We start from the raw sequence: 10,244 nt of genomic DNA on the forward strand, positions 1-10,244 counted from the left end.
TGACCGCAGACATGCAACTCTGGTTTTGTAAATCTTTTATTTAAAATATTCAAGTCTGTATTTATTCAATAAATTACAATCCTTAATTTTATTTGTTCAAGTAGGGATTTATTCAATAAACTACATCATATACGGATTCAAATTGATGAGTACCTTCACTACCTTGTATTATAACAAATAATATATACTTCCTTTAGAGTTGATGTGCCAATAGTGAGGGTAACAACTTTAAACTATATTATTCTTTAAACCTAATTGAGCTAGCTTCCATCGATTTAAGAAATAATTTTGTTGCAATGAGAACATGGTGTATACTACTCCCCTAAAAAAAACATTGTGAATAGTACAACTTTAGGTTCATGTTTCAATCTCTGCAACATAAGCCATATATATAGAAATTTGTAGTCAGGATATTTCACTGCATATACATTATTTACATATCACGATTCCCCTAGCTAGCTAAATAGCTCTCCAACTCAAAGCTCTTTACTTGATCACACCTCAGTCCTCTTTTCTTCTTCAACATTAAGCTACCATCTTCATAGCTATCATCTTGCTCAAAGCAATCAAATATTAGCGGAAAGACCAAGTTACAAAACCAATTGTCACATATGAGGATGCCATGTACTTTCATCATATCTGCTACCAAATCAACTCAAACACTATGAACATTTACATAAAACATGTTGCATATACAAATATTTACATAAGCCCATAAAAGGACTAATCAACATGGTATTACATCAACACAATAACATGAGTAAAATAGCGTTATGCTGTTTTCACAACCGGCAAGCAATGATTGACAACAAACACAAAGATTATTTACCTTGAAAATGAACAAAATCAATTGAGTGTAGCAGACATGAATTCACCTTGGTGTGCCATTACTGCACACTTTTGCAGTCGAGTAGCAGAAAACTATAAAGTTTTTTGTTGGTTAAGCTTTGCTTGATCAATTAAGGACATGCCACTACTATGAGGAGAGAAGGGACCTTCATGGTTGAAGGGGAGAGTAGAAGGAATTAGTGAGAGAATGATCAGTAAGAGCAACATGAGAAATAATAGCTCAATATGAGTAAGCATATTCTGTCACTAAGCTTTAAGTAGAGCTTGGATAACATTCTTATTATGCGTTTGGTTCAACAACTTTGAATCAGAAGCATTTTTATTTTCAAGAGGCATTGAGATTAAACAAAACATATTCATGTAATGGGCTGACATTGGCCTAACGGTACTACTTCTTGAACTTTTTCAACCAATAATTAGACTTGATTATAAGAAGCAATGTATAAGGTAGTTTCATCTTCGTGGTTTGAGACAGTATATAAGGCATAAGGCAATCATAGACATAATTAAATATTTATAAAAAGGATAATAGAGAGATATTTTACAACTATATACATATGCAATAACAGACACAATCAATAAAATATTTAAAAATTAAAATTAACTTATTTTCACAACAGCACTTCATGAGTATGTAGCTATAGTTGGTGAGATAAGAGGAAAAAAAAAGAATCAATAAGAGAACATGAAGAAGAAATCCAACTAATTCTAATTTCTACTATAGCAAAAACTTAAACAAAAGGTGATTAAATAAAAGGAAACAGGGCTCTCATGAACACCAGAAAGAGTTATGTTAGCCGGCCTCCAAACACCAGCGCTGAACTGGAAGAAAAAAAAAACTACAGCAGCAAGACCACTCCATGACAGAACCTGCACTCTTGCAACACTACTGCATAACTATGTTTTCAATGATGTTGTTCTCCTTGTCATGCTCATAGGACCTAATAGTAAAAACTTTGTTTGCATCCGTTATTTTAATCAATAAAATAACGGTATTGACCGCAGACATGCAACTCTGGTTTTGTAAATCTTTTATTTAAAATATTCAAGTCTGTATTTATTCAATAAATTACAATCCTTAATTTTATTTGTTCAAGTAGGGATTTATTCAATAAACTACATCATATACGGATTCAAATTGATGAGTACCTTCACTACCTTGTATTATAACAAATAATATATACTTCCTTTAGAGTTGATGTGCCAATAGTGAGGGTAACAACTTTAAACTATATTATTCTTTAAACCTAATTGAGCTAGCTTCCATCGATTTAAGAAATAATTTTGTTGCAATGAGAACATGGTGTATACTACTCCCCTAAAAAAAACATTGTGAATAGTACAACTTTAGGTTCATGTTTCAATCTCTGCAACATAAGCCATATATATAGAAATTTGTAGTCAGGATATTTCACTGCATATACATTATTTACATATCACGATTCCCCTAGCTAGCTAAATAGCTCTCCAACTCAAAGCTCTTTACTTGATCACACCTCAGTCCTCTTTTCTTCTTCAACATTAAGCTACCATCTTCATAGCTATCATCTTGCTCAAAGCAATCAAATATTAGCGGAAAGACCAAGTTACAAAACCAATTGTCACATATGAGGATGCCATGTACTTTCATCATATCTGCTACCAAATCAACTCAACACTATGAACATTTACATAAAACATGTTGCATATACAAATATTTACATAAGCCCATAAAAGGACTAATCAACATGGTATTACATCAACACAATAACATGAGTAAAATAGCGTTATGCTGTTTTCACAACCGGCAAGCAATGATTGACAACAAACACAAAGATTATTTACCTTGAAAATGAACAAAATCAATTGAGTGTAGCAGACATGAATTCACCTTGGTGTGCCATTACTGCACACTTTTGCAGTCGAGTAGCAGAAAACTATAAAGTTTTTTGTTGGTTAAGCTTTGCTTGATCAATTAAGGACATGCCACTACTATGAGGAGAGAAGGGACCTTCATGGTTGAAGGGGAGAGTAGAAGGAATTAGTGAGAGAATGATCAGTAAGAGCAACATGAGAAATAATAGCTCAATATGAGTAAGCATATTCTGTCACTAAGCTTTAAGTAGAGCTTGGATAACATTCTTATTATGCGTTTGGTTCAACAACTTTGAATCAGAAGCATTTTTATTTTCAAGAGGCATTGAGATTAAACAAAACATATTCATGTAATGGGCTGACATTGGCCTAACGGTACTACTTCTTGAACTTTTTCAACCAATAATTAGACTTGATTATAAGAAGCAATGTATAAGGTAGTTTCATCTTCGTGGTTTGAGACAGTATATAAGGCATAAGGCAATCATAGTTTCACGGGTGGGGGTGGGGGCGGGTCTGGGACACCCGTCCCCATTGGGGGCAGGTCTGGGGGTAAAGATTCTATCCCCGCCGGGTCTGGGGGCGGGGGCGGGGCTGGGTAGTGTAATACGGGGCCGGGGACGGGTGTGTCAAAACCCGCCCCCGCCCCGCCCCGTTGCCATGTCTAATCATAGACATAATTAAATATTTATAAAAAGGATAATAGAGAGATATTTTACAACTATATACATATGCAATAACAGACACAATCAATAAAATATTTAAAAATTAAAATTAACTTATTTTCACAACAGCATTTCATGAGTATGTAGCTATAGTTGGTGAGATAAGAGGAAAAAAAAAGAATCAATAAGAGAACATGAAGAAGAAATCCAACTAATTCTAATTTCTACTATAGCAAAAACTTAAACAAAAGGTGATTAAATAAAAGGAAACAGGGCTCTCATGAACACCAGAAAGAGTTATGTTAGCCGGCCTCCAAACACCAGCGCTGAACTGGAAGAAAAAAAAAACTACAGCAGCAAGACCACTCCATGACAGAACCTGCACTCTTGCAACACTACTGCATAACTATGTTTTCAATGATGTTGTTCTCCTTGTCATGCTCATAGGACCTAATAGTAAAAACTTTGTTTGCATCCGTGGTGATAGAAAAAAACAAAGAAAAAATGCATAAAAGCTAAAGCTTAACTTCAACAACATCATGTAGACTAACTTACTTTTTGTGCATGCAATAAATTAGTGGGTTTCCCATACTCTTATAAAAAAACGTGAAAGAATCTATATACAAATAATACTAATAAATGACATTTTCAAAAACAATAGTAGGTGCATGCAATAAAAAAAGGTGATTTGTGGAGCACTATGTATTGTTTAATGCATTTCAAAGAACATGAGATATGTGTTTGCTGCATGCATTGGAAGGAACATGAACTATATACAAAGAATACTAATAATTTCTAAATGGGAAAATTCAAATTTGAATTGATGGTTGTGATGTGTGCAAGCCAGCATTAAGATATGATCAATGGCTGATATGATAATTGCACCTAATGATAGTGATACAAACTTTTTTTTCTTCAAAATGAGCCAAAAAGTACTTATAGCCTAAATTAGCCAAATTCTTTCTCTTCGTTAGTTCACTGCCTTTAATTACTTGAACAAAAGATTAAAACAAATTTAAGTGGAGAATAACATCTATGTTCGGTTGGAGTAGATGATATGGCTAAACCCTTAAACAATTCAATTCAGTTCAAGTCCACACCTGAAATACTCTATTTCCACCAATCAATTCACCAGAAGTCGAATTCGACGAAAATCCATTTCAAAATTCAGAGTTATCAAGTTTGTTGATTTGTATGACAACATGTATTGAAACAAATTTATATTGTTAGTCAAAAATCAAGAAACAACACATAACTTCAAACGCTCATAAGACTAAATTTGAAATATCTCAAAAAGTCACATTCCATGCATTTGAAGGCGCAAAATTTTATTGAAAATGAGTGCATGAAATAACCCACTGCATATACCAAGTCTTGCAAAAGAAACCAAACAAAATAATGTGCAGCCCCCATTCTTCCTATTGAAACACAATTTCAATAAAGTTTAAAGATGGAAAAATCAATTAACAAAGCCACATACCTTCTTGAATATGAGGCATGTTCTTGAGGACTTCGTCTGAGAACAGAGATGTATGTTCGATTGGAATCGAATCGGTTCTGTTTTTGGAAGTAGATGATATTTCTAAACCCTTAAACGATTCAATTCAATTCAAGTCCAGACCTGACATTCTCTATTTCCACCAATCAATTCGCCGGTAGTCGAATTTGACGAAATCCCAACATCAATTTTCCTGCACAAAGCCTTCAAAATCCTCGTCCTAAACCTCCATGAACTCGAACGAAATGAAGATTCAGCAACAATCTGTACATCAAACGGAACAGAACCTTTTGATCTATCACCATTAATAGCGTTAACCACACGCGATTCAGGATACGCATTAACAGTAGAAACAGTTGCGTTAAGATTCGCTTCTAATTTCGTGTCCATTTTAAATGGAGCAAATTCGATTCAGCAATGTAGTTTGAATGATAGAAGATTGCAAGTAGTGCAAATTCAGAGTCACTTATTCTATTTTAGCCAAAAATCAAAACTTGTCACTTAAAAACCAATAAGGATGATTCAACATATTGGACTATGATATAAGTAGTGCAAATTCCAAATGGTTTTTTTAAAACATTGCTTGAAAAACCATGTTATGGGTCAAAGTTCATATAAGCAAACAATCAAACAGCTTGGTGCGGCAAAAGTAAAAAGAAACAAAAAATTGATTTGAGAGAGTATGTTGTCTATTATGCAAAACTCAGACATATGACACATAGTAGTGTTATGAATTCAACCTACCAGAGAAAAGAAGTAATAACCATTGTGATGAAAGTCTCCGACTCGAAAATATAAATTACAGTGGGTATATAAAATCAAACTCGAAATCAAATCTTTCCTAAATTATCAATAAATCATAATTATACTCTTAAATACCCTACAAATAAAATAAAATAAAAATGAAATTTGAGTGATACCATGTAGCGTGCGTTCTTGATGATATTGGAAATCAATGAAAGGAAAAAGTAGAGGAATTGAGATGATGAGATCGATCGCAAAGCTCAACCCAACAGTTAACACATCGATCGCAGGAAGAAGGAGTTGCAATGGCTTCTTTCTCTTTTGCTGGAGATGCTCGTCGCAGTGCGGGGGGGGGGGGGGGGGGGGGGGGGGGGGGGGGGCGGAAATTCAAATTTGAATTGATGGTTGTGATGTGTGCAAGCCAGCATTAAGATATGATCAATGGCTGATATGATAATTGCACCTAATGATAGTGATCCAATGGTCAGGAATGATTGGCGCCCAAAAACAGTAGAATTAGGGTTGGCAGGTAGGCTAACAATGTATGTTAGGATTAGATAATATATAGATATATAGATTTAAAGTGAGCGTACAATATTAATCTTTTTCATTTAAATGCTGTTTGTAGATGCTAGATACTAGATATCATCATCATCATCATCATCATCAATCTCTTCAAGCTCCTCCACTATCCCTTCCTCCATCCGCTCCATCTGCCTCCTAGCCCTTTCCTCCTCTTTTTCTGATTCATCCTCTCTTCTTCTCTTCTAACTCTCTCCAACCTTCTTTCTTTCAAGAGCATTCGTCTCTTTTTCCCTCACCCTAGTAAGACCGATACATTTGGTGAGCTACCACCATTCTAAATTTTTAACTTCTCCGATTATGGTACTATATGACCACTCAAATATGACGCTACTACCATTCTAACGTCTAACTTCTCCAAGAATTGAAGAATATATTTTTAAGATCATCGTATTATACCGAAAAGGAGACCATGATCTTAAAATATTATTTATTCTAAAGAGACATAAATAATTGAAGGGACTATGCTCTTGAGACCATTCTTAATTCTGAAAGGACAATAAAACGAAAAGGGACTATGAGGACAATAAACCGAAAAGGGACTATGGTCTTAAGAACAATCTTAATTCCGAAGGGACAGAAGGAGTAGAAAAAAGGAGAAGGACTCGTTAACATAAGTCGAAGGAGGGAGAAGAGAGGAAAAGCACAGGAAACATCAACTGTGTGAATTTCGGTGTATCGAATGCAAGCTCTCTATTTATAGAGAAAGTTTACAACTAATAAGTGAGAAATTTTGGGAACAAGTAATTCACATATTAGATTTAGTACAAAAATATCTCAGATTAAGTATCAAAATATATCATATTGAGTACAAAAAATATATTATTGAGTATCAAAATATATTTCAGATCATGCACTAAAATAAATTAGATTGTCTGCCAAAATATTTCAGATTGTGTTCCGAAATATTCTAGATTGAATTCCAAAATATTTTTCAGATCTAATAATGATTAAATTAATTATTTAATTTATTATTTCCAAATAATAAAATATGTATCAATATATTTTTTTTCTCTAGTGCTTACTTCGTTCAAATAATTATGTACCCCCATTAGAGGTACACCCCAACTATATAAAAAATACAAATGTGTGTTCCATCTGATGTGGGACTTCCACTTTTTTCAATTCACACAACACTAGTTCTACCCAACATGGAAATTTACGTTTAGTCTTTTAACGCAATTTTCACATATGTTCCAATAGACCAGCACTAAGGTCAAGAGGCCGCGAATAAAAATTAGGGATGGCAAAGTGGACCGCCACTGCCCCATTTAGGCCCGCGCCCGTTTAAGCCCGCTTAAAAACGGGACGACACGAGCCGAGCCAAATTAGGTGACCTAGTTCAAAATCTCACTCCACCACGTTTAGTGTGGACATACGAGTTGACGGGCCAACCTGCCAGACAAAAAACCTTTTTTATTAAAAAAAACTTTTTTTTAATGCATATTTTATTACAACTTAATTGTAACAAAAAAACTATGTCGCTTTTAACATAAAAAAATATAAAAGAATTTATGCATCAAATAAATTTACGGTAAAAACAAGATAATTAACAAATTGTCGAATTTAACATCATACTTAAGAGCAAAATAATGAAAATTTTCCCACGTAAAACAAATCTGCAACATAAAATAAATTCTAAAATAAACCCAACAACCAAAATAAATCCATCCCGTGCCCGCCCCCGTTTTTTTTAAGGAGTTAAGCAGGGCGAGCCAATTATAGAAACAATTTCAAAACTTCGACTCAGCCCGCCAAAAACAGCGGGCTAAACGGGCCAGTCCGACGGGTTGAACCCGTTTTTCCACCCCTAATAAAAATACATTAAGGTCTGTAACATTAAGTTTGGACTGAGAAAAATAGATGATTAATGGCATAAAGAAAAAACAAATCATTTTTCAAGAAAAAAGTAATTAATAGGGTAGTTTACATTGAAGAAATCAGTGTATTAATTACACCTTAACATGTGCAACATTGCATAGGTTAAAAAAAATTTTTTTTTTTGGTGGCCGGGGTTTGAACCCCGGACCTTGCATATAAAACAGCGGGCTAAACGGGTCAGTCCGACGGGTTGAACCCGTTTTTCCACCCCTAATAAAAAATACATTGTAACGCCCCGGATTTTAGTCCAAGACATTACGTCTAACTCATTTTCTTTTTCTGAAAAACACTACTATTAATTTATTTCATCAAAAATAAATTCTTAGCAAAACCTATACAAATTTTCTTTACATAATTTAATAAAAATTCTTAAACTAAATGTCCTTCAAAATTATTTCTAAAACTACAATTTAATCAAAAACCCAATTTTTGTCCCCGCGTACGCTTTCATCACATATCAAACTTCATATATCATCTTTGTACCTACAACATTATATTAATGTAAGGGTCAATTTCCTTATCCAAATTGGTTCATACTCAAAGCACCAGAAACAATGTCATAAAATAGATAATATCAAAACTTATCAATCAAAAAGAATTTAGAAAAATACATTCGAGTCATATGCTTCAAAGTAAGGTTCACATACATCTTATTTGCAATAAAATAGTTTAAGTCAATAATCAATCACATGTATACAACAGACTCAATGCAATGCAATGATGTGCAAAATGCATGCTCTTATAACTATATGATCCGGATATAATTCCCGCCACTAAGGCATCCACACAGAAATATAATTGCAATTCCCGCCACACAGGCATCCACACAGAATATAATTGCAATTCCCGCCACACAGGCACCACACAGATGCATATGACATGCATGATAATGATAATGAAAACTAAATCCCGCCACTTAGGCACCACTAAGAAATGCAAACTAAATCCCGCCACTTAGGCACCACTAAGAAATATGATATTAACCCGCCACTAAGACAATTACAAGTATCAGTGCATCATCAAGTACACAACCCAAAAGTCAATCATTTCACAAACTCACATTTTCATCTTTTTCTTCTTTAATTCATAAAAAAAAATGTATCACTTCTTTTCCAACACCACAAAACATATAAAGCATAATAATATTAAACATATCCATTCACACCACATTATCATACACAACTTTCATATAAAACACAATTAAGAATAAGTACTCATAATTTAAAATAATCACATTTAGTAAAGATTAATTTTTACCGTAAAAATACATTTTAATTATTTTTCTTTTTAAAAGACAAGAATTGCTACCATTATTTAATAACACAGCCCTAGCACTTAGTATGGACGTATGGGGAAAAAGCCCTTACCTCTTGGATGTTTTTCTTTACTAAAGTGGCGATTCCATGAAGCAGCAAAAGGCACGAACGAACTTCTTTAATGGGTACCCGAAGCTGAGGGGAGTAATATGTTGTTTGAGTCCTACGAAGCACTCATTAGATCATGGGAAATCTTTAGAAAATGATTTTGAGATTAGGAATGGATATATGAAACAAAAGGAGCAACTAGAATAATATTTACCTCATAGTTTCACAGAATTGTGAAGAGAATGATGATAATGAGTAGCCACCCAACAAGAAGGACAAAAGAATTTGTTGGAATAAAATGTTTATAAGCTTATATAAAATAAGATGATAGTGAGAGAGAGAAAGAGATTGAGGGAGAGAGAGGTGTTTTACGTGAGGTATTGTATAGAGAGGAATGTTTTCCTTTGCTTTGTTGGTTACATGCAGTGATGATAGGAATCGGATACTTTTAGGAGCAGCCCAAGTCAAAATACTTGGAAGGGTATTGACATGGTATTATGCTGACAAGAAGCCAAACGAGAGAAGAGGTTTATTGCAATATTACAAGGACCAGCTTTGTGACAATAAAAGAAACGGTCCTGGACTCCAATGATAAAGATAACTTGTGAAAGAAAAGGTAAATAATGTTTTGTTGTCTTATAATTTGAATTGAGTAACTAAAGTGGGTCTAGACTAAAACGTGAAACACAAGAGTAAGAAAACATTGATTCCTTTAATTGTGGGCAAAGAGAAACTAATGAATATCTAAGAGTTCTCTAAGGATCTTGGACATGAAAATGGAAGAGGATAGTTTTCAATGAATGGCAT

At 34.0% G+C, this 10,244-nt stretch overlaps 1 protein-coding gene and 3 long non-coding RNA genes across 4 annotated transcripts; all 4 read right to left on the reverse strand.

The window, feature by feature from the left end:
• Positions 1-214: 214 nt before the first annotated feature.
• Positions 215-1,812, reverse strand: LOC146923081 (uncharacterized). The gene is made up of 2 exons (XR_015012705.1): positions 830-1,812; positions 215-639 (listed from the first exon to the last, which is right to left on the reverse strand). It is a non-coding gene; the product is annotated as an uncharacterized LOC146923081 (long non-coding RNA).
• A 247-nt stretch (positions 1,813-2,059) lies between these two features.
• Positions 2,060-3,187, reverse strand: LOC146923082 (uncharacterized). Its single transcript, XR_015012706.1, has 2 exons — positions 2,674-3,187; positions 2,060-2,484 (listed from the first exon to the last, which is right to left on the reverse strand). It is a non-coding gene; the product is annotated as an uncharacterized LOC146923082 (long non-coding RNA).
• Positions 3,188-3,458: 271 nt separating this feature from the next.
• On the reverse strand, positions 3,459-4,836 carry LOC146923083 (uncharacterized). Its single transcript, XR_015012707.1, has 2 exons — positions 4,469-4,836; positions 3,459-3,818 (listed from the first exon to the last, which is right to left on the reverse strand). It is a non-coding gene; the product is annotated as an uncharacterized LOC146923083 (long non-coding RNA).
• A 10-nt stretch (positions 4,837-4,846) lies between these two features.
• Positions 4,847-5,779, reverse strand: LOC146923084 (uncharacterized; the record flags this gene model as incomplete). The annotated part of the gene is made up of 2 exons (XM_085711655.1): positions 5,050-5,779; positions 4,847-4,957 (listed from the first exon to the last, which is right to left on the reverse strand). Coding segments are annotated over exons 1-2 (318 nt in total), but the record flags the coding sequence as incomplete, so codon positions are not given.
• Between the last annotated feature and the right edge of the window lie 4,465 nt (positions 5,780-10,244).

The sequence above is a fragment of the Medicago sativa genome, chromosome 5 (genome assembly GCF_051527215.1).
Source record: "Medicago sativa cultivar Bolivia chromosome 5, Bolivia_mono, whole genome shotgun sequence".
Taxonomy (NCBI): domain Eukaryota; kingdom Viridiplantae; phylum Streptophyta; class Magnoliopsida; order Fabales; family Fabaceae; genus Medicago; species Medicago sativa.